The sequence below is a fragment of the Narcine bancroftii genome, chromosome 4 (assembly GCF_036971445.1).
Source record: "Narcine bancroftii isolate sNarBan1 chromosome 4, sNarBan1.hap1, whole genome shotgun sequence".
Taxonomy (NCBI): Eukaryota; Metazoa; Chordata; class Chondrichthyes; order Torpediniformes; family Narcinidae; genus Narcine; species Narcine bancroftii.
Window position 1 is genome coordinate 298882649 of NC_091472.1, and position 25604 is coordinate 298908252.

The window sequence follows — 25604 nt, forward strand, 5'->3', positions numbered from 1 at the left end:
AAAGAGCAGATTTCTTTATTTCTGACTGAAAATGTTAATTCTGTGGATAGTCGTTTTGTAATATGGGATGTTTTAAAAGTTTATTTGAGAGGGCAGATCATTAGTTATTCGACGAAAGTTAAGAAACAATATATGGCAGAAAGTTTAGAGTTAGAAAACAAGATTGCTGAGTTAGAGAAGGACTTTCAGAAAGGGGTAACAGAAGATTAAAAAAATGGCATTGGAGAGGTTGAAGCTGCGTTATAATACTTTACAAACTTATTAGTTTGAGTGCTTAATTAATCGATCTAAACAACGTTATTATGAGTTGGGGAAAAGAGCTCATAAGGTACTTGCTTGGCAATTGAAAGCTGAACAGACATATCAAACTATTAATGCTGTTAAGAATTCAATAATAACATAAGCCTCAGGAAATTAATGACCAATTTTATTCATTTTATCAAAATTATATACTTCTGAGGGGAAACAGGATAATGGTTTTATTGGTTCTTATCTAAATTAAAGTTACCGTTATTAGATGGAATTGATGTTCAGGAACTGGAATCTCCATTTACGGATTTTGAAATTAAGGAAGGTATTCAGGAAATGCCAAATGGAAAGTCCCCAGGGGATGATGGATTTCCTGTGGAATTTTATAAATTTTTTAATGATTATTTATCTAATGAATTTGGAGAGGTGTTGAATCAAGTTACTGAAGATCAGAAGCTACCAGAATCATGTTCTTGTGCTCTAATAACTGTTATTCCAAAAAAAGATAGAGATCCATTGAAAGTGGCTTCGTATAGACCTATTTCTTTATTAAATGTGGATTATAAAATTATAGCGAAAGTATTAGCTAATAGACTTGCTAAATATCTGCCTAAATTGGTACATATTGATCAAACAGGTTTTATTAAAAATAGAAATGCATCAGACAATATATTTTGATTAATTACTTTGGTCAATGCATATTTAATTTAAATTCGGCCCTTTTTTTATTGGTTGGGTTAAGGCTTTACATACGAACCCGATTGCTAGGGTGGTAACGAATGGACAGATATCTTTACCATTTAAATTGGCTTGTTCAACTTGACAGAGCTGCCCATTATCTCTAGCCTTATTTGCATTGGTTATTGAACCATTAGCTCAAGCTATTAGACAAAATGAAGAAATTAGAGGGATGTGGGTTAAGAATGAAGAATATAAAATTAATTTACTTGCGGATGACGTGTTGGTATATTTGACGGAACCGGAACGGTCTTTGAAACAATTGCAAGACTGTTTGTTGAAATTTGGAGAATTATCGGGATAGAAAGTTAATTTGGATAAAAGTGAAATTTTGCCATTTGGAATGAGAGGTTATTCTGAATTTAAAATAATTACAAAATTAAGGTGGACAAGTAAAATTAAATATTTAGGTGTTTATGGATACGAATTATCAATCATTATATCAATTAAATTCTGTACCTATATTAAGACGGATTCAAGCAGATTTGATTAAGTGGTAAGATCTTCCATTAACTTTGATTGGTCGGGTTAATTGTATTAAAATGAATATTTTTCCACATGTTCAATATTTATTCCAGTCATTACCTTGTTTACTTTCTAAGGGTTTTTTTCAAGATTTGAATAAAGCAGGGAGAGAGTTTTTATGGAAAGGTAAATTAGCTTGAGCGGCATTGCATAGACTTACATGACAGTATACATTGGGTGGATTACAACTACCACATTTTCAAAATTATTATGAAGCGGCCCAGTTGAAGTTCATTAGTAGATTGATGGATTTAGATCAGCCTCCTAGCTGGGCTAAAGTGGAGATGGAGTGTATTCCTAGGGTTAAAATACATGAATTTATATTTCTTTGGAATTTGAATTTGTTACAGCAATATGATATGCTGATATTGAAACATTTATTAAAGATTTGGCTAAAAAAATAGGGTGTTAGGGTTGAAAGATAAATTATCTATTTTAACCCCACTGTTTAATAATCAGCTTATTCCTTTTTCAATGTTTAACAATCATTTAAACATTTGGGATTCTGAAGGTATAAAGACAATACAAGATTGTTTTGCAGAGGGGCAATTTCTTTCTTTTAATCAATTGAGAGAAAGATTTGATATACCTGTCAATTCTTTGTTTGCGTATTACCAACTTAGACCTTTGATAAAAGATAATTATGGAAGAGAGATGATTTTACCTACTTTGTCGAGATTTGAATCCTTGATTTCCTCTATACCGGAAAAGGGTTATATTTCGGTTATGTATAATTTGTTACCAGATGGTATGGATAAACCAGATTGGGAGAACTCTAAACTTAAATGGGAGAGTGATTTAGTATTTATTTTTCTTGAAGAAGATTGGGCAAGTGTGTGTCAAGACAATGTAATTAAATTAACCAATGTGTGATATGGAATAGTTAATTATAATTTTTTTACATCAATTATATTTGACTCCAGAAAACTTTTAAAAAAAATATGGATTTAGTAATTCGGATTGTTGTTTTAGATGTGGTTCATGTATTGGAACTTTTTTACCTGCTGTATGGAATTGTGTTAGAAGTTCAATCATTTTGGCAAGGAATTAAAGTAGTTTTGGAGAGATTATATAATTTTATACTACAGTTAGATCCAACGATTTTTTTGTTAAGAAATTTATATTCGTTAAGAGGAATGGGATTGGATAAAATTCAAATTGCTTTTGAACATTTGGTATTATCAGTAGCACGTAAATGTATTGCTAGTACCTGGAAAGATGATACTGAGATTAATATAGCCCGTTGACATAATGAATTGAAAGTATGTGTTGTTATGGAAAAAATTACTTATACTTTCTTCATGATAATCATTCTTCTTTTGTTCGTAAGTGGTCTCCGTATTTGAAATATATGCATTTAGATATACTTTGAAATGTTGTTAACATTTAAAAATCTTTTTTTAATATATAATTAATATTTTTTTGCTCCCCTTAAGGGAGCTGTCTGTAAGAGTGGGGGGGGGGGGGGGGGTGGGAATGAGTATTAATGAAAAATTTTCTTTGACTATTTTTATATTGTATGCTATGTTTCTGTTTTCTTTTAAATAAAGTTTTGGGAAAAAAATTTACAAAAAAATTAAATGAGGATTTGAAAAGATGGACAAATTTACCTATAACTTTCATTGGAAGAGTTAATTGTATTAAAATGAATATCTTTCCAGGAATTCAATTTGCCAATTTCTTTACCACAAAAGTTTTTCAGGAATTAAATAAACAAATTGTTTGCAAAGGTAAGATGGTGAGAATATCAATAGAAAAATTTAGATGGAGATATGAACAAGGTGGATTACACTTTTTAATTTTGAGAATTATTATAAAGCAGCGCAACTAAGGTTTCTTGCCTCCATATTTGGAAATAGTAAACCATCATGGGTGGGAATTGAATTAAATAAAATTGGAGAGGGTATAGCTGAAGAAATTATTTATAAATGGAGACCAAGGTTAATGACTGTGGACAGGGATGCTCCATTATTAAAACATTTGCTTAATATCTGGAATAAGATTAAATTAGAAAATGATGGAAGCTCTCTGTCACCAAAAATGCCATTAGTTAATTTTCTCCTAACCTTTTCAAAACATGATCCTTTTTTAAGTATATGGCATAATTAAAACATTTCTAAAATAGGGGATTGTTATGGTAAATTGTCATTTGATCAATTGAGAATTAGACATAATATTCCATGTAATGGCTTTTTTTGTGTGTTTTTTTTTCCTTTTGAGAGCTTATTTGAGAGAAAAATTAGGACTGGAAATGGTTTTAAAGAACTGTATGGAATTAGAACAATAGAACACTGATGGAATTGTCAAGAAGTTTATTTCATTAGCATTGTGAAACTACAAGAGAAAACACCTGAATTAGGTTTATTTAGGTCAAAGTAAAGATGAGAATATGATTTAAATATATCAATAGATTAATAAATTTAACAAAATTTATGTAAAGGTCTGATACAATTAACGTAAGATATAGATTACTTCAGTATAATATTTTTGCACCAATTATATAATTATGCCTCAAAAATTGAATAGATAGAAATTGAATATATTGGATCAGTGTTTTAGATGTGGTGAAGATACTGGAACTTTTCTTCATTTCACATGGTCTTGTTTAAAAGTTAAACCTTTTTGGATTTCTGTTAGCAACTTTTTTGCAACAGGCTACAGGTGTTGTTTTTCTGTTGAATCCTGAGTTATTTTTGATGGGGAATTTTGAAAATATAACTCCTAAATTACATGTATCAGATATTCAATTGAAATTTGTTAAATTAACTCTGGTGATAGTGAGGAAATGTATTGCTGTTACTGGGAAATCAGATGTTTCTTTAACATTAGGAAGATGGCAAACCAAGATTCAAAGCTGTATTCCATTTGGAAAAAAAATACATGTAATTTAAAAGGTAAATATTCTATATTTTTATAGATTTGGAGTCCATATGTATATCTATATACAATTGTATAAACAATTCCTTTGAAACCTCCAGACCAGTGAAATCTTCCCTTAATAAATTGTTCTTTTGTGAAATGTTTTTGGGATCTTTGAGTGTTTCCTAAAGCAATCCAATTTAATATATATCTATGTTTATTATAGTTTTTTAGTAAATTAGTTTCTTTGTAGGTTAGTATAGTTTTTAGTGGGGGTAGGTAGGAGATGGGGGTTGGGGGGGGTTTAGAAGGTTTTTTATTTTGTCGTTTTTCTCTTTGTGTTCAATCAATTGTAACAATGTGATGTATACTTTTTATTTGTTTTATGTGTTGATTCTAAATAAAATATTAAAAATAACTTTAAAATTTGGTTTCAAAAATAATTAAAATAAAAGATTGCTTTGAAATTAGTAAATTTATTAATTTTCAAAGAATTAAAGAGTTTAATATACCAAATAATACACTTTTTGCTTATTATCAAGTAAGACATTTTTTAAATTGAAAAATTAGGTCATAATTTAACTTTACCTAAACAGAATGAATTGGAAGTATTAATAACTAATGGAGGTATTAATAAGTTTATTTCAGAAATGTATATATAAATCAAGGTTAAAATGGGAATCTGATTTCAATACTAAAATAGATGAAAAGCAGTGGAAATAGATATGTAAACAAAGTATGACTAAAATTATTGTTAGGTATAGGTTAGAACAATATAATTTTTTACATCAATTATATTTATCACCTAAGAAGTTAAAGAAATTTAATTCAACATTATCAGATTTATTATTTAGATGTATTAAAGAAGTAGATACATTCCACCTAGTTTTATCCAAAGGTATATATATTTTGGTCTGAAATTTAAATAAAAATTGAATAATGTATTGTGAGTTACACTCCCAATGGATCCTATGATATTTTTGTTAGGAGATATTAAAAATACTTGTATTAAATCTGGATTAACCATATATCAAATAGAATTTGTACAAATTGCTTTACCTGTTTCATGGAAATCTAATGTAAATTTAGGGTGAGAGATGGCATGTGGAATTGCATTCATGTATTCCACTTGAAAAAATTACTTATAATTTATGCAATAAGTATCATTTTTGAAAATATAGAGCCCATATACAAAAAGTATTGGTTTAAAAAATTAAAGATCTCTCAATATCTGGTCTGATGGATGAATGTGCTCCACAATTCAGATCAATTTATAGTTAGATTTATACTTTTAGATTGACATTCTCTTATTATCCATATATTTCTTCTTTATTCTTTATTTTTATTATTAGATTAGAAAGGGATAGGGTTAGGGAGGGAAGTTGGGAGGGAGAGAGGGAGGGTTGAAAATATTCAGATGTAATTTGATATCAATGAGTACGACCCCAGAGGACCCCAAAACCCAGCAGCAATTGATATTCACCAAGACAGACATCATACAGACAAATGGTTGCTTAAAGAAAAGTTGCTTTTAATTATATTTAAACATGACAACAGGATCAAACTTTAACTTATTACTGTTAACTAACCTAACTTAACCCCCTTCTAATTCTAAGTGCACGTGTATGTAATGTGTGTGTAAGTTCAGAAAAGTTCTTTAATTCGCAGTCCAATCTCACTCCTCCAAGTTTACTGGATGGAGGCAATTCTTATACTGTGCACAGAATTTAACATTTATGAAGTTCACCAGGCTTTGGTGCTTGAAAGGTAAGTGGTTACTGCTCAGGAAGGTTCTTGTCGGTTTTCAGAGAGATTTGTTGTTCACTGGACACAAACTCCTCTCTTTTAATCAGCCATGTCAGTGTCTTGCCGAATACCTGCTCCATCAGGGTTTTCCAGATGATAACTTCTTTCTTTCAGGTCACAACAGTTCCTTTTCATTTCCATTATTTCAAGTGAAACACTAGGCAATCCTCAACCTCTTGCATGGATCACAAGGGCTTTGACAAGGCTAAACTAAGCACTCATAGCCCATCTTCAAAATGGGGTTTTTCCACAAGCTTGCCAGCTTGTCTTGTTCCAGTCCCAGCTGCTGCTGCTGACTGTAGCACTGCAGAACTGATCTCTCTTTCTCTCTCTCTCCCCCCTTGCAAAACCTCACGACCCTCTTAGAACAGCAACCTCCACTCAGACAGACTGCGGCTCCGAACCTAATCCTCTGAGTTCTTTCATCTGTATCTTTTCAAAACAACAATCCATTAGTGAAGTCACTTGGGCACTCCCCAAAGCTTTTGTAAAGGCCTGCGGAGCCGGCCTGTCTAGCTTGAGCCAAGCTCCAGTGTTTTAAATGAGATCTGTTTAGAAGTGTTTGTGTGTGACTAACACTAAAAAAACCTGCCACACTTTATCTCCCAAAATCATATCTATATACAATATAAAAACACAACATATTCTGTCACATTATATATGTATTTTTTTATGTGATTTAAAAATTTAAATAAAATATGGAAAAAAAGAAAGCACGTCAGTGCCTCTACTTCCTCAGGATTTTGCGGAGGTTTGTAATGACATTGGAAACCCTGGCAATCTGTAGATGTGTGGTGAAAAGTGTGCTGGCAAGCATGGTCAGGTATGGAGACACCAATACCCCAAGTGTAAAGCCTTGCAAAAGGTAATGGACACAGCCCAGGGCATCACAGGCAAAACCCCACCATTGAACTTCTAGAGGTAACAGTGCCATAGGAGAGCTGCAGCAATCATCAAGGATCCACACCACATGGTTTGATTTAAAAAAAATTAGACATAAAGCACAGTAATAGGCCATTTTGGCCCTCAAGACTCTGTCGCCCAATTACTCCCAATTGAATGAGAGGAAACTGGAGCTCCAGGGAAAAATACACGCAGACATGAGGAGAAGATACAGCAAGCGATTCGAATCCCGGTCACGATCGCTGGTGTTGTAAAGACGTTGCGCTATGTCGACCATGTTCTGTTTGCTACCATTGGGAAGAAGATATAGGTGCCTCAAGGCTCTCGCTACCAGCTACAGGAACCGCTGCTGCCACTCCACCATCAGACTCCTCAACAGTAAACTCAGAATCATTCAAGGCCTCTTTTGCAATTTGTTTTTTTTTTCTGTATTGCACAGTCAGTTGTTTACATTCTCTATTTGTTTACAAGTGTATATTGTGTACTTTATTTTGCACTACCAGTAAGTGGTAATTCTGCCTTGCCTGCAGGAAAAAAGAATCTTAGCATTGTATGTGATGTCATGTATGTACTCTGACAATAAATCTGAAATGTGTGTCCAGGATAGGTCACTTAAGTGGACTCTGAGGAACTTAGTGCTCTCACTCACTCCACTACTGAGCTTGTACATTGCGGAGGGTGGTTGTCTGTGGTCGATCCTCTGCTTTCTCTTGTTCCTGTTAAGGCTCAGATCGTTATACTCACACCCTTTCATGAGATTTTCCATCTTTGTTGTTTCTAATGAGGCCAACTACTGTTGTGTCATCTGCACACAGAGTCTGTTGGAGCTGGATCTGGTGATGCATTTGTAGGTTGGTAGCATGAACAGGACCAGACTAAGCACACAGCCCTCAGGTGTACCATTGCTCAGCATAATGGTGCTCAGTGTTCTGCTTCCAACCTGGAGAGACTGCAGTCTCTCTGTGAAGTCCAGAATCCAGTTGCAGAGAGGGGTGTTGAGTCCCAGCAACAACAGGGATATCATTGTATTAGATGCTGAGTTGAAGTCAAATGAACAGCAAGCTGGTGTATGAGGCATCATTCTCCAGTTGGGTCAGGGTGGAGTGGAGGGGCAAATATGTTGCATTGTTATTGTCTCTGCGAGGTGTGCTCAAAGCATTTCATAATGATGGAGGTCTGTGCCACTGGGTGATAGTCATTGAGGGCTGCACTGGATTTGGTTTTGTAGCAGGTTGCCACAATTGTACAATGTACTTTATTTCTATTCTCATCCTGAATCTCCACTTTGCCCGGGAGATGGCTTTTCGTAGGTCATACCTGTTCCTTCTGTGTTGATCTGGATCTCCAACCTGTGAGGACTAATTTGCAAAGAGCAGATTGGGGAAGGTCAGAATAAGTGATGGGAGTTGTTACCAGCAAGGAAATTCTGGCATTTTTATGAATGCAGCCTGGGTGAAATGGCAAAGGGGACTGATATTCTAATCAGTGGAAAAAATTGCAGGCGGTTTAATAAAGGTGTGTGTTCATGAGAGGTGACTTGTGGTTCTTGATGTTTGATCTTACTTAAGGGAGAGTTAAGTGAAAATGTTGGCTTTTTCTCTGGGTGATCTACATGGTATTTCCTGTTGAAAATTTCAAGTACTTTTCCTGAGAATAGTCAGAAAATTTTCATGTCAGATCTTCTGTAACCATGGGACCACTGTATTTGAGTGTAATCACACAATTATCTTTTAAATTCATAAATGTCAAAAAATATCAAAAATTATATTTTATTAGAATCTAAAATGGGTTTTCATCTAAAACTTTTTCTGCAATTAATATGCTCCTATTTGAGCAAGGGTAATTAGATATTGTTTAGCGGTATAAATATGTGGTATTTTGTTTTTATTATTGATGCAGAACGTGGTATATTCTGGAATTAATTCGATCCTCTTGTCTGTTTGGTTCAGTAGTGCAAGTTATTTAAACCACAAACAGCTCTGCTGAATATTTTGGATAATATAATGTGTTTCATATTTCTGAAGAAAACTAATTAAAAATCGAGCTGTCACCTTGATTAACTGAATTACTTGGACAAATTATAATTGTGTGTCTTGAATTGTAGTTGCAAATTCTGGGTAAAGGTTTTCTAAAGTGTGCAATATATAAAAGATAAATGATGGTGGTAGTTCAATTGCTACTACTTTTTCTTCAGACCCCGGAAAAAAAGCAGTCGGACTCTGCAAGAGGAAGGAAGCGGAAGGCAGACATACAGAGCGATAATAGCCAAGGTAAGGAGATTGTGGAGGGTGGAGAATCAGGAGCCATAGATGTGGAGGTGATGCACTCATTTTAATATTTTAAGAACAGAGTACTCTGGGCAGATTTTTAAAAATTGGAAGTAGCATTCGCTACTCTTGATCAAACAGTGAAACTAGCTTGGAACTTCTATTTCGTGGAAGATGTAAATCTTAAACAGTCATGTGTGTTGCTCTTCCATCTCCAATACTTGCAGCCCTTCTGATGGCACCTTGCAATGTGGAGTTGTAGGAGATGCAACACCTGCTTCGTTTATATCTCCCTTTGTTGTCTAAGACATCCATTCTCCTTTTTTTTTGTTTAGGCACTGTTAAGACTCTGCTCAAAGTTTAAGGGCCTTCTTCCCTGGGAAGAAGTCAAGTTTATTCGGTTTCTTCCATACTTCTCACTGATCGACTTACATAAAAGAAAACAATTTTTTTATGATTTGAGTCTGTATGCCCCCCCCCCCCCCCACACTGTAAATCTTTTGTGGTCCCCGTTAAGAATTGTTGGTCTAAGGACCTAAATACTCTTGATAATGTAGTGAATTACTTCCACTACTTCCATTTTATTACTTTTAGTGACGCTCACTTTATGGTGAACTTTACAAACCAATTGGGTGATCTCTCTGTGGAGCACTTCTGCTCAGTATACACTGACAATTTTTTTGTGGCTTTAATCCTCTTCCCTTCCCATTCCTACCCCCACCCCCACCCCCGGGGCAGCACCAGAATGAGGGTAAAGAGGCAGGCATTAGGGTAACCTGGAGGGGCACAGTTCAACATTCATAAACCTGCTCAGCGGGGAGGGAAAGGTGGTGGTGGAGCTGGTACATACCTACTGAACATTAATGTCCTCCATCCCTCTGATGTAATAGATGAAAGCACTGTTTTTATTGTGTGGAGAGTCACTAGCATGCGGGGACGGATATGATGGCGAGCGATGGCTGTGAGCGAATGAAGGAACAGCACCCCAAATGCCCCCACATGGCTCTGTCTCTGCCCCCTCTCTCTCCCCCCCCCCCCGATATCTCAATTTTGGCACCATGTCTTGTTCCAAAAACTGTATGGTCATCTGGATACATTGCTTCTTTTTCGGGCTCTATACACAACTCCATATTTGTCTTCTGATCATCATTTCCAGCAATTTTTCTCCTCTCTCTGTTTGGGGTATTTCAAAATTATTAATTACTTCCTATTTGTTTCATCTTTAGACATTTTAAACACCCACATTCATGTAGCACTGGAGCATTCAATTTCTCTTGGTTTTCACCTGATCATGAAACTACCTTTTTTGTTTTTTTGATCCTCCTTTTCATTTCAATGTGAAACTTGTTTTATTGCTAACTTTACCCAGCATTGATTTTTTTAAAATTTGCCTTAAACTTTACCTATTCATAGATGTTACCTGACCATTTCCTCAAATTACTTCTTTTTCCACTTCTTAGCTTCTGCCATATTTTTGGCATTGATAGCAATGAGTATTTATTATCCATTCCAAACTGTCCCTTTATTGCAAAAGCAGTGGCAATTTCAAAGTTTTACATAGGCTAAGAAAGAATGGGATTGTTCCTTTCCTAAAGGATAAAAGTAACATGTGGATTTTTACTGAAATCTAGCATTTTCCATCTCTGATATTATGACAGTCATAATTTCCAGATTGTTTGCTTGAGTTTAAATGTTCAAGCACGTGAATGGAATGCACATATGAATGAATCATTGGTGAAGAACTCTGGCTACTAATCCAGTAACATTACTATGTCCCTGTGCTCAATCTTAAAGATAAAATACATAATAAAACCTAGCATAACTGGTAAGATCCATTAATTTTGTGACATTGCAACCATTTTGATGAAAAAAATGTACTCTGAAAAACACAAAAGCAGAATAGCATTAAATACTGAAGTAATGGCCCAGATTTTACTGGTAAACATCAAAGCCACAAGCATTTATATCAGCAGTATGTTCAAAAGAAGAAACTTAACATTAGCTGGTACTATAAATTTTGATAATGTTTTACATCTTCAAGTATACTTAGACTGTTTCATAAACTTGTTTAAATCTTTTTTCCATTTTTAATTGTTCAAAACTTAAAAAAATATATTTTTATTGATTTTAATAATGTACTTGTATGAAAAATACAATTCGATTAAATGATATGGATAGTTACACAAACTTAATAAAACATTTAATTCTGTATATCAAAAACATAGATAAATTGTAAATCATATCCATAATTCATATTCCAAATGCTACATATTTAAAAAAACAAATAAAAATAGAAGAAAAAAAAGAAAATATTTGATGGAGAAAATCTGAATACCACCGACCGAACAGCATTGCCAGATGCTATATATGATTAATATTAAAAGAAAAATGAAGTTAGAAAAAAGTGAAAAGAACTTGGAAAAGATATGTTAGACAATTTAATTACATTGAAGTGAAATTATAAAGTAAGATGGTGAGTTATAAATGACTCCCATAATGTTAAAATCTTATATCTGAATTATTAACTGAATAATGAATCTTTTCCATATTCAATCAAAACATGATGTCAGGCAACCACTGATCATGAGTAGACAGGGCAGCATCCTTCCATTTAAGTAAAATCGCCCGCCTCGCCAAAAGAGAGAGCATGACTCTGAACCAAAGATAAAGAAGAATCATTCCCTCCCATTGTACCAAAGAGGGCCACATTCAAAACCTGACAGCTTTGACACCGGAGAGACTGGGCAGGATTTTGGTTTGCATGGATGCTATGGTCTTTACACAAGTCCTGAATACTGCAGGCTAATACGATTATTCCTTTGTGTCCAGAGTGGGAAACTTTGGAGGCAGACCCAAGCCAGCAAAATTCTGATTGATATCAACCAGAGGATAAGTTCTATTCCCAAAACTCACACTTGCTACATTCCATTTATTATTCTGTTATTCAAATTTTTTTTACAATCCCAGAAGTAATAAGATTGTTCTCAATCATCCTGATGTTGCTAGATTTAAAAATATTTTCCCAGAGTAAATACTGGCATAGTTTCAAGTGTTACGAGCCCAAAGGACCCTAAAACTCAGCAGCAATAGATATTCACCACAAGTAATTACTTAAACAAAAGTAGTTTTTAATTATCTTTAAACATGAAAACAGAATCAAACTTAAACTTATCACTATTAACTACCCAACTTAACCCCCTTCTAATTCTAAGCACATATGTATATAATGTGTGTGTAAATTTAAGAAAAGTTCTTTGGTTCACAGTTCAATCTCACTTCTCATTCTTCACTGGTTGCAGTCAATTTTTATACTGTGCACAGAATTTAACATGTATAAAGTTCACCAGGCTTTGGTGCTTGAAAGGTAAATGTTTACTGCTCAGGAAGGTTCTTGTAGGTTTGCAGAGAGAGATGTGTTGTTCCAGGTTTTCTACAACTGAGGTACCATTAGTCACCTCAAGGTCTTGCTGATGAAACTTGCCCCATCAGGGCTCTCCAGATGATAACCTCTTTCAGGCTACTACCACAGAGTTCCTTTCTGTTTCACTTATTCCAAGAGAAACATTAGACAGATAGCACTTCCAGCCATCTGCCACTCTGGAGCTTCTGTTTCAGTTCCAACAAGCTTCTCCTGCTTTTTTCAACTGCCAGCCACATGTCCTTCCCTCTCTCTCACTTGCAAAAACCCTTCCTTCTCCAGCAAACAATAGGAGTTAGTTTTCTGCTCCCATCTGTTGTTTTAGGTAAACAATAACCTCTCAATTACCACTCTGTGAAGAGTTATTAGGAGATGGCCTGTCTCTTGCTGTGGCTTTTAAAGACAATTGTCCATTCATTCACTTCAATTAACAGCTATTTGTGAAATCTCCATAGCATTCTCCATAGTTTCTGTAAAGTCACTGAATATGAATTCTTTAGTATTTCAAATAAGATCTGTTTTAAAGTGTGTGTACTCTAATTTTATCAGTTTTTCTCCCAAAAACATTTCTAAATATTCCTTCACACAAGTATACCTTTTTTCTCTTTCCCTTCTACTTGGTGTAGTGTGGAAGGTTATTGGGCAGGGCAACCTTTCCACACCACAATTGTAGGGTGACACAGCTGGTAGATCTGACCTCCATCACAATCTGTGTGGTGTTTGCATGTTCTCACTGTGATCGTGTAGATTTCACCCAGCTGCTCCTACTTCCTCCCACATCCCAAACTCCTGTGGGTAGGCAAATTAATTGGCTGTTGTAATTAATTCCCTACCTACCCCCATCTCCCTGCGGTGTGTCTGAGGAGTGGAATTTGAGGAGAGTTGATGCAAATGCATATAGAAAAAAACAGTAGGATTAATGTGGGTTTACTGTTCATGGGTCTTGATTTATGCAAATACAGTGGGCCAAAAGGCCAATTTTTGTGCTATCTCTATGACTACTAGCTCAGGAATGTCTATGATTCATTACTTTGGAATAGTGCAATTTTATGTTGAGTAATACTTATAGAGTCCTCTTGAAACGTAAGTAGTGAAAAGAGTTTGATGATCATTCTTCTGAGGGATTTATTAGTTGAAAGTGTGGATTTAAAGCAGAACAAATGTGCATCAGAATCTGATTTGGAATATGGAGCCAAAGCTAATTTTGGAAGAGCTATTTAATAAAACATATTGATGCACAACAGCTAAATGCTGGTCTTGTTTGCAGTGCCCAGCTGCTTAAACAATTATGACATTGGGTTGCAGCAGAAGATTAGGCAAGAGATTGTATTTGGTATATGAATGTTGGCGTTTTATAAAAATTGACATTTCCAAAATGGTGAGATGTGGCATTCAAAATTATTCCACTAATTGTAATTTCCATGTGAAAAGAGCATGCTTGGGTAATCAAATAGACATGGGTTTACATTTTTCTCTTTCCAATTCCCACTATTCCTCATCCACATAGCAAGGCATTTTCATCTCCAAGTCACTGTTCTAGTTGAAATATTATTCATGCTGTTTTTTAATTCTAGTGAAATTTCTGAACTTTTATTTTTTGTATTCAAATTGATATTTTAAAAAAAGAAAATGTGTCCAGATTTTTAAAATTCTTTCACTCAGTTTAAGTATGTAGACGTGGATGATTTTTTTTAGTGACAGTATTACAATACTCTACGCATTTCTAAGGGTGATCTAATTCAGTTAGTAATGTGGTCTACAAAATTATTAAAACAATATATAAAAGATAATATGCAATTCTGTGGATAATTAAATATAAAGAGTTTCATTTGACATATTGAACACCATTGTGAAGATTTGCATTGACTAACTTCAGTTTGTAACCTTATAGTATATTATACAGGCTTTCCATGCATTTATTTAGATTTTGTTTTGTGATGGAATGTGCCTGGCAAAAATAGATAATTTATGAAAGATTAAAGAAAGGTAATAAAAACATTTTTACTTGGCAGTTTGCATAAAATCTGATTTCTTTTTCTTTATTCAGGTAAAACCGGTGCAAGAGGACATAAAATTAGTGACTATTTTGATGTAAGATAATTTATAGATCATAGATTTGCATTTTGATTTCTTCAACTTTAATATTATCCCTCTGGAAAAATCAGAATGTTACTAATGTGTTATTTGATAGGATTTTGTTTTGCTGGTCATGGGCATTAACAAATTTTAATTATTTTATTTTTAAGTGGGAAAAATTGCTGAAGAAAATATTTTCTGCAGTGGCTGTTCATTATTTTGAGTTGTTTAAAAAGTGCTACATTTACACCATAATTTTCCTTAATTTTTCTCAGTATACAGGTGGTAATGGTACCAGTCCAGTAAGAGGTATTCCACCTTCAATCCGATCTCCTCAGAATTCCTTCTCTCACTCTGCCACCTCATCTGTAAGTTTACAAGTTCCTCATTCTATTGCTGTCATCAAGGCTGGACATATCTGAGGACTATATCCTTAAGAGTGAAAAGAGAAAAAAGAATTTCAAATATATTCCTTTTATGTACCTCTATGTTTCAGCTGCATTGGCCAAAAAACCAATGTCTGCTTTATTCCATTAAGGCTGTAAAAAGGAAATGTGAAGATGCATTTTTAGGATTGATAACTATTATTAACTTGTCGATTTTTAAAAAAAAAATAGATAGATGGATAAATGCTTGATTTTTGTATTGTATTCAATTTTTTGCATGTTTTAAATTAAATTACTAATAATTGAATAAAATTAATTTTAATGATGGGATATGCTTTACCACATTTGAGATGAATGTCATCTTGTAACTAAATTATTCCATCTGATTTTTTGTAATTATACAAACAACAGGAGAATGCATAATGGTTGGAGTTGGCCACTTTTTTTCTATATAGTTGCAATATATTATTGAAACTAAAGTTTGACTATATTTTAATAACTGAATATATGCAATTCTGTCCACAGTGATGATTAGAAAATGCCCCAAGCTGAGCAAAAATCAAAAGTAAATAATTGGTTTTCTTGCATTGTATAAAACGTATTTATACCAGATAGAGTTCTGAGCACCTAAAGATTGTGTTCTATTGCCGTTTAATTTTACTGATGGTGGAATGGAGTTCACAAGGGCAACATCCCTGGAAAATAAAGTATCATTAATATTTCAGGTCTAAACCCTAATCAAAACTGAAAGTTAGTAAACAAATTAGTTCTGTGGGGCAAGGGAGAGGTGGCAACAGAGGTGGAGAGCATGGATGGGACCATGAGGATATCTGAAAAATTGAGACTGGGTTTGTCATGGTGATATACTCTTTATAAAAACTTAGTAGATAAATCATTATAGGGAGTTAGAAAACAAATGCAGGGAATTGGAAAACAAAGGAAATTAAATACAATATCTTTGAGTTGGCATTGACAAGCTAGGTGGTGGTGTGAGCTGTGAGGAAGAAAGCAGCTTGAATTAATTGAACAGATTGGCTATATGCAGTTTAATGTGGTTAAATATGAGGTTATGCATGATGGTGGCAAAACAGGAAGGTGAAAGAATAGGGCAGGGGTTAATTAAATGAGATCCAAATGTGTCTGTACTTGATACACAGGTTCAGCAAGTGATTAAGATGGCAAATAGTATTTTGAATTTTGTAGTGAAAGGAATTAAATATAATTGTCTGACTGCAATTGTATAGAGCCTTGGTGAAACCATTGCGAGTATAGTGTGCAGTTTTGGCCATCTCATCTGAGAAAGGATGTGGAGAAAGTGCTATGAACTTTAGCCAGACTGATTCTTGAGATGGCAAGATTAACATATCCAGAGTGAATGGACATGTTAAAAAGAATGATGGGACACCTCACTGAAACTTGATAGGACAAACTAAACTCATGAAAGAAGTTCCTATTGGTTGAGAACCCCAGAACTATGGGTTACAACCTGAGGGGGAGACCATTTAATGTTGAGGTCAGAAGACAGTTGGTCACCTGAAAATGTGGAGTTCTCTTCCACAGAAGGCTGTTGAGGCCAAGTCACTAACTGCATTCAAGGAAGAATTGTACGTACCTGTAGTTTTGTGGTTAAAAAAAGTCAGGAGAATTGGAGAGAAAGCAGGAAACGATACTGAATTTTAAAGCTGGTGTGCTTAAGTGCCGATTCCTGTTTTCTACTTGAGACAAAAAGAATATTGAAAATGACCAGAAGATGAAGTAGAAGTAGAATTAATTTTGCAGATGATATTGGCATCAATAACGTAGCTAGGAAAAGGAATGAGGTTGGGCAGACTGAATAAATTAAGTTAGGAAAGAGATTGAAAACGGGACCTCAAGGGTACAAAATGGTGTTATGTGCGAGTGAGATTAGCAACAGGATAGGTCAAATGTGTATACTCTATTTTTATGAGCTGGTGCAGAGAGTAGGTAATTGTGGAGGATTGGTTTTCTGATTGGAGTCTAAGGTCTGTGGTGTGCTGCGTGGGGTTTCTGTTGGATCCACTCTTATCTATAATAATGATTTGGATGGCAAAAAAGTTAATATGATTAGTAACTTTGCAGATGGCACAGAAAATGGTCGTGCAGTTGATAATGGGAAAGCATATCCAAGTTTACAGTGTATAGTTCAGTTAGGAAAATGGGTCAAGGCTTGGCAAATGGAATTTAACTGTCGATGTGAAGTGTGCACTTCGGTAAATCATACCAAGGTAGGACTTCCAGATTAAATGGCAGATTCCTGGACAGTATTGTAGAACATGGACACCTAGGAGTACAGCTGTATAATTCCCTTAAAGTGGTGATGTGAGTGGACAGGCATTAGGCACATTTGCTTTCATTAGGCAGGATACGGAATGTAAAAGTTGGGACCTTGTGATACAGCTGCCCACAGTGTTGATGAGTCCATACTCGCTGTTCTGTGTGATGTCCTAGTTGTATAGCTGTAGGAAGGATTCCAATTAGTTGGACTGGGTGCAGAGCCAATTCACCAGGATATTCCTGGGACTGGAAGCTTGTGTTAGGTTCAGCTGGATATTTATTTCCTAGAGTAAGGGTGGCCAAATTGTTTTTGGTTGTGGGCTATGTACAGGAAAATGAGGAGTCATGGGCCAAACAATATTAAACCTACAGTTTTCAACCAGTTATACTGCAAGAAAACTGTTTTTAGACCAGTCATCAAAAATTTATTTCCTATCAAAATAATGTGATACTACTAAACAGTTTAACTGTTGACATGACAGTAGATTTTGATGTGCTCACATATTACAGAAGGCATTTCTGTGTCTGCTGCTCTTTAATTTAAACAAATACAATAAAATTTTAAAACTCACTTGAAAAGCAATGCAAAATTTTAAAAAAAGCTGGGTACAAATTAAGAACAGGAGAAAGTGACAAGGGACCCTTTAACATTCCTCCACAACTCTCGGTGTATAGTTCATGCCCCAAGTGTTCACCTTAATGATAATGATGCAATGTGTAAATCTGTGGATAGGCTATTAAAATTAACAGATTCCTTGCAAATTAAAGAAACACACTTCCCCTTGACCTCCGTGGAAAAGGTGTTCATTTTTCCACTGTGTCTAAAATTTACGGCACTCTTGCTATTTTCAGTCTTTTAGGTTCTGCCATGTTTAATCAACTGAAGTAAATGTTTTTTTTTTAACTGAGGTAAATATTTTCATAAAATTCACCTTGTATCACTTAAAAATGGGCAGTGGGCCTCAGTTGGCCAGTGGGCCGTATTTTGGCCACCCTGGCCCGAGAGAGTACAAGAGTGGGTGATGATTTTAGAGGTTTGTAAAATCGTGAAGGGCAAAGGTAGAGTGAATGCTTAGTGTTTATTTTACCCCTCAGAATAGACTATCCTAAAACTAGAGAACATAGGATTAAGGTGAGAGGGAAGAGATTAAAAAGAGACTTAAGGGGCTATCTTTACATTTATAAGTAATCTGTATCTTGAACAAGCTTCCAGATGAAGCTGTAGAAGTAGGTAATGTTCAAAAGATCTTTGGAGAGAAATATGGATAGAAAATGCTTTGAAGGAAATGGGCCAAATGCAGGCAGATTGGACTAGCCCAGAATGCCATCTTGGTCGGCATAGAAAATTTGGGCCTAAAGATCTACTTTTTGTCTGAATAACCTTTCAGCAGAACTGGCCAGTTTTGGAGTCAGAGTATGTTATTTGAAATTATTTAATTTGATTAAGTAAACCATGAAAGACTGTCGACATCATGGTTGAAGTAAAAACACAATGCTGGAGAAACTTAGCAGGTCATAGTGTCCTTTATATAGTAAAAATCCATAACTAAATTTTTGGGCTTGAGCCCTTCATCAAGGCCTGAGTAAGTTTCTCCAGCATTGTTTTTTTTTACTTTATTGAATTTGATATTCAGTTTAGAAGGCTGTGATGTAGGCAAATGAAAACAAGATGCTTCTTCAACTTTAGGCATCATACTGGTGCAAGAGGCCTCCAATAAACCAGTCATCCAATCTGTGTTTGGTTTCTCTGATGCTGGGATCACTCTGAGCATCCTGTGTAATAAAATGAATTGGAAGAAGTGCAAGTGAATGGCTGCTTCAGCTGACAGGACTGTTTGAGTCACTGGATGGTGCAAATAAAAGAGCTGGTGTTTCATTTCCTAGGGTTACATGGAGATAGTACTGTGGGAAGGGGTGTCATTGGTTGAGATAGAAAAATGCTGAGATAGGAACCAAGTGGAAAATGGTTCTGGTGGTGGAATCTCACTGAAGGTGATGGAAATTGTAAAGGATGTTCCTTTGAATGGTGGAGAGTGGTGAGTTGGAATGTAAAGGGTATCTCGATCCTTGGTCTGAACAAGAATAGGGGAGAGAGCAGAAGTATAGGAGTAGATGATATGCAGTCATAGGTTTTGACGGATAAAGTAGAAGGAAAGCTATGCTTGGAGAAAAGGAATTCATCTTGGCGATCTACGTGGAAGTTGCCATCAGAGCCTGATATGATGGAGGAACAGGAATAATAGAAATGCAGGAGGCAGGGTTTGTAAAAGTATTTTTTTGATGTCACTAGATGTCTCGGCTTATAATGGATGTTTATCTTTTTGGTTATAGAGCCACAAGTAGGGTGCACATGAAATGCAAAGTTGAGAGTTGTCTGATAACACTAGTTATTCATCAGAGGCATCCATAGATACTGTCTGACAAAGCGTTAGCCTCGTCAAAAATAAAGCAATGGCATTTCTTTGAAATATAACTCTTTTTCTGAAAATCAGAGAAAACAATTAAGCAAGTCTGAAAGTGCAACTTTGCTTTGAAACATTCAAAAGCATATTGACATTGTTCCTGTTTTAAAATAAATGGTTAAAGTTGTTTTTTGCAACTTCATCGAACTAATTATTCTCGAATCTCTGGTTCACATTTCTTTAAAAGCTGTATGCATTTTACTTTCCCCATTGGCAATTAAAAGTACAGTGACAATAAATCAATTCTTACTTTGTTGCAGATTCGGCAGAATAGTCCATCTCCTACTGCATTAGCATTTGCTGATCTCTCTGCTTTACAGCCAAAATTAATTTCTGTCTCCTGCAAGACCACTCAGGTATGTGTTAATGGAGTAGTTTTTAGCTACAATAGGAATCCAGTTGGTCTCTCACTGGAAACATGTTAAAGGGTAAAATAAATGTGGGGTATATTGGGATAGTGTCCATTTACTATTTGCTTTAACTAACCAAAGCAAATTTTAGTTTTCCAGCTCTGGGGGCAAATATTTACTGCTCTCAAATTCTTTTGGGTTGGGAGGAGCATGGGGAAGGAGTGTTTAAAGAAAAGAAATCCCTGTAATTTTGGACAGTTATGATCTCACCTCTATTGACTGCACATCTATATTATGCTTATTTCAAAATGATTTCGTTCTTGCCTGTTGAGTTTTTCTTCTCATCTTAACTTAGCTAGTTACTTTTAATATATCACTAGTTTGCTACAATTAATAGATTAAATAGTGAGGGCCCCATATATTTAAAAATGTCTTTCTGCAGTGTATATGCTTTGGGCATAATCTGTTGTTGTTAATGCCTTCACTTTATGAAGACTGAGCTTACCATGGGAAAACTGGCTGCACTGGAAAGCAATAAGAATTTAGACCTTGAGAAGAAAGAAGGTAGAATAGATGACTTGCTACGGGTAAGTGCTCTGCTTTGCAATTTGATCTGCCAATGTTCTACTACTTTGGTAAAATCAAATAGCTATATTAGCAATACTATATTCCCATATAATTAGCTTGATTTCCAAAATTTTAAGATAGTTATTGTTGCATTTGATCATATTGATGACTCTTAATTAGATACATTTTCTAATGTTTGGGGAATAAAAGATGAGTATTTTAAATATTGTAAAAATAAATTGTCAGATTCTTTACCCTCCAAAATATTCCGTATGGAATTTAAACTAGAGATGAGGGATGCCTGGCATGAAGGATAAAATTTTAATTTGGACTTCGTATTTGTACAGTATAATGCATATTGCAATGAATGTAGATTTCAATATGTGTGTGGTGAGATGGTTGACAAATTTGCAAGCTCATTTGAAAAAAATAAAATGTGTAATAGCATGAAGACCAGAAATTATGTACAAATATATTTTCAGTCAATTGTTTTTTTTTTAAAGAATCCTTTTCTGATCATGATTGAAAATTATCTATCACTGTTATTCATGCATTTGAACATATTCACTGCTTGCATACAAATTTGTCATTCAAATAACTTGCAGTGGGTTAATTTGAATCATTTTTTAAACCATCAAATATGGGAAATTCCACAGTTTCTTGCTAATCTGTAATAGTTTCACAAAATGGTTGTGCACTTTTTGTTTTGCATTTTGTTAGGTAGTCACAATTCACTAATATTCTGAAATTTGTAATTTGCAGTTTTTGTGCAAATTATAAATGTAATTGTGGCAGTAAAAAGATTCTCAATATATTGACCTTGGTTTATGTAATTTTAATTGTATTGGATATTTTGACAGGCCAATTGTGATCTGAGGAGGCAGATAGATGAACAACAGAAACTCCTTGAAAAATACAAAGAACGGTTAAATAAGTGTATGACAATGAGCAAAAAGCTACTGATTGAAAAAGTAAGAATCAACTTTATACAGTTTGTTTTGGGGGTTCTGGAACAGAATGTCATTCAATTTACAAAGCATGTTCTACTGATCAATTAATTCAAAGCTAATTTGTCTTGACTAATACCAGTCTTGTTTGCTTGCCTGAAAAATCCTTGACAGAATACTTCCATTTTCACTTTTGAAATTTCCAGTTGATCTTGACCGGAGTTCAGCATTTCAGATTTACACAATACTTTTTATGAAGAAGCAATATGTGATCATCGTTGAGTGATACAATATTAATTTAAGGGCTATAGGATCTTGTCCTGGGTTCCCACATCTGGAGAAAATATTAACTAGCCTGTCAGATCCTTAATTCATCTGAAGTACTTCAGTTGAGGTTGCATCTTAATTTTCAGTGCCTAGTGTACAAAGATCTTACTTACATAACACTTATCCTGTTAATTTAGCCATTTTAGTTCTATTTCAGCATGGTGAATTTAAATGCATCTGTAATAGTGACTGTATCATTGATGCACTGCCCAGAGGAGTAGTGGAGGGGTCTTACAAGATTTGTTCAATTTAACTTTCTTCTGGTTGCATTTGGTACTTCTTGTTGAGATGTAAATTAACTTTATTTTTGAACATGTTCATCAACTTTAATTTCTGTGCATGGTCCCTAACTGGTCTACTATTCAACAGTTCTTGATTTTTTTTTTAAATAACCATTATTTTCATTTCTGAATAGCTATCATAATTTTGCCCAAGTCTGTGCATTAAAAAAAAATATCTTGAGCCCAACTGTTATTAACAATTATTCATCTTTAAAACTACAGTAAAATCCCCTGATATCTGGCACCTATTTTCCAGTTCCTTGAGATTTACCCTTACAATGCCTAACTAATAAACAGTTTAAAAGGAATAATGCTATAATGTACTTACACTAAATAAATTAAACTTGCATGAATATATATATCTTAAAAAAATTTACTTTATTTTCAGTCACATTGTTTGAAAATATTTAACCTTCGCTGCATCTGCAGATTCCTCCCCATCCACTGAGCTGCCCAGAAGAACAATAATAACATGAAAGATAATTAAACCCCTCCACCAAAGTTTACAGATAAAGCCTCAGACCGGTGCAACTCTTACTAAACAGGGATAACCATATAACCATTTACGGTGCAGAAACAGGCTATGTTGGCCTTTCGAGTCCGCACTGGTTCACTAATTTTGTGCGCCCTCTTCAGGCGTTGGTCCCGGTAGATCTTCATTCAATAACGATGGGCGAATTCAATGCAGGTGGAATCAGATAATAGCAAAACTATGAGCAAACAGATTAGCTGTCTTTGTACCAAAAATAGTAAAACTTGAAGAAACTGGATTTATTAAGAGAAGACAAACAATGGACAATATCTCTAAGTTCGTTAACTTAATCCATGCAGTACAAGGAAAGAAGACTCCAACAGTGGCAGTTGCTTTTGATGCAGAGAAAGCCATTGACAGGGTAGAATGGAATTATTTATTTAAAGTACTACAGCGGTTCAACCTACCAGAGAAATATATTAATTGGATTAAAGCATTATATAAGGGACCATTGGTGAAGGTGACAGTAAATGGATATATAATCGAACCAATTTAAATTAAATAGGTCAACTAGGCAGGGATGTCCACTATCTCCCTCACTGTTTGCTTTAGCTATAGAACCCTTGGCAGAACTGATAAGGACAGAAAATAAAAGCGATAAAAATAAAAGGAATATAGAATCAGTCTATTTGCAGATGATGTCATAGTATGCTTAACAGAACTATCAATAAAATAATTGGATAAAAAATTGAAGGAATACGGAGAAGTATCATGGTACAAGATCAACGCAAATAAAAGTGAAGCGATGCCAATGAATAATGCAAATTTCACAAAGTTTAAGAAAGAATCACCATTTAAATGGCAAACACAAGCAATCCGGTACCTAGGTAATAAGGAGATACTTTAAGAGAGTCAACCCAACAGCAAGCAGCATCAATCAGCTTTTCATCCTGGGTGTCGCTGTTGCTACTTCACTCAACTTTATTCACACAGTTGCTACAAGCAAAGCATAACCAATGCACTCCGCTGGCTGAATACTTGCTTCCATCTTCACCAAAGATGTTACTTCAGAGAGCATTTAAGTTTACAATTTTTAACTTGCTCATCTTTTATTTAAATTTTGAAATTTATTTTCCTCTTTTTGCTGGTTGCTTATGAGTGCTGGTTGTTTGACTTCCTTATACCAGGGGTTTTACTGTACCATCTTTTACTTCTGAATTTTCTTGTTATTGTAAACGGCATAAAATGTCAATATCTCTGCTATTTTCCTTTTAAATAAACTGCCATTCATCAGAGTATCATCTCTACGGGTAGATTTTTGTTTTTGTATCTAACTATCTCTCATTAAATTCAGTAGAAAATAGCTTGATTTTAGATGTGTGTAAATAGTGCTTGGAATATCTTATTATTCTAAGTCATCCTATTCTAGGTCTTATCTATAATTGCAATGCAAGTTCATTACATTGAGCATTTAATGTGATTGTGAAAACGTGCAGTATAAGTGATCAAAGGTTATTTGTGTTTCATAGCTGTATATTTTTAATTTTAGAGTTTCATCGCTGTAATGGGCCCTTCCAGCCTACTAGACTGTACTACCCAAATACACCAATTAATCTACTAATCCCATATGTTTTAGGAGGGTGAGAGGAAACTGGAGTACCCAGTGGAAGCCCTCGTGGTCACAGGGAGAATGTGCAGACTTCTTACAGCACTGGATTTGAACCAGGGCTGCTTGTGCAGTAATAGCGTTGCACTGACAGGGCCACCTCATGACATACTTAGCTTTTTAATTTATCAGTAATTTTTGTAAATGTTAAAAGGGCAACCAGTGAACTTCTTAAAACAATTTATTGAAATGAGATGTTTGTATTTTAAGAGTAAACAAGAGAAGCAATCCAGCAGAGAGAAGAGTATGCAGGACAGACTACGTTTGGGGCATTTCACTACAGTCCGACATGGTGCTTCATTCACTGAGCAGTGGACTGATGGCTATGCATTTCAGAATCTTGTAAAGTAGGTACATTTTCCTCATCCTGCTTTTTCTTTTATCATTAATTACCCAATTATTACATTGTCTGTCTTCTACACATTCTCTTAATGTATGTTTGCATTTTGACTATTTCTTTTCCTAGAAAAGGAAATACAGTAGTCCCTCTCCTTGTGGCATATAAAACACACCAGTATATTCTTCTGACATTTTTGTTCCTCCCTGTGGTATGAGGTTAAATCCAGATTAACATTGTTTTGTAGTTATAAATAACAAGAACAATAACAAGAAAATAAGGGTATATTCAGTCCTTCAAGTACCTCGACTATTCCATAAAAATCATGGCTAATATGCTGACTTAATTAAATTTTTACAGCATGGTAACAGGCCATTTTGGCCCATGAGCCCGTACTGTCCATTTGCACCCAATTAATCTTCAACCCCTGGTATGTTTCAAACGGTGGAAGGAAACCGGCGCCCCCGGAGGAAACCCACACAGGCACAGGGAGAACATACAAACTCCGTACAGACAGCGTGGGATTTGAGCACCGTTCCTGATCATTGGTGCAGTAACAGTGTTGTGCTAACCACTACACTAACTGTGCTGCCCAATCTCCTCTTCTGTGCCAGTTCCCATTAGTTCTACCTTGTCTTTAAATACTGCACATCCAATTGTATATCTTTCATAG

General features: G+C 34.9%; 1 protein-coding gene across 8 annotated transcripts in view; it reads left to right on the top strand.

The window, feature by feature from the left end:
• Window positions 1-25604, top strand: part of LOC138762146 (serine/threonine-protein kinase tousled-like 1) — a 135841-nt gene that overhangs the window by 70586 nt on the left and 39651 nt on the right. For all 8 annotated transcript variants that reach the window (XR_011356773.1, XM_069935607.1, XM_069935605.1 and 5 more), the window contains 7 exons: window positions 9275-9350; window positions 14813-14856; window positions 15117-15209; window positions 20245-20340; window positions 20829-20921; window positions 21762-21872; window positions 24805-24941. Coding sequence is in view for 7 of the 8 variants with exons in the window: in XM_069935607.1 (XP_069791708.1) it covers window positions 9275-9350; window positions 14813-14856; window positions 15117-15209; window positions 20245-20340; window positions 20829-20921; window positions 21762-21872; window positions 24805-24941 (650 nt within the window). In the remaining variant the exon portion in view is untranslated. The remainder of the gene's footprint in view (window positions 1-9274; window positions 9351-14812; window positions 14857-15116; window positions 15210-20244; window positions 20341-20828; window positions 20922-21761; window positions 21873-24804; window positions 24942-25604) is intronic.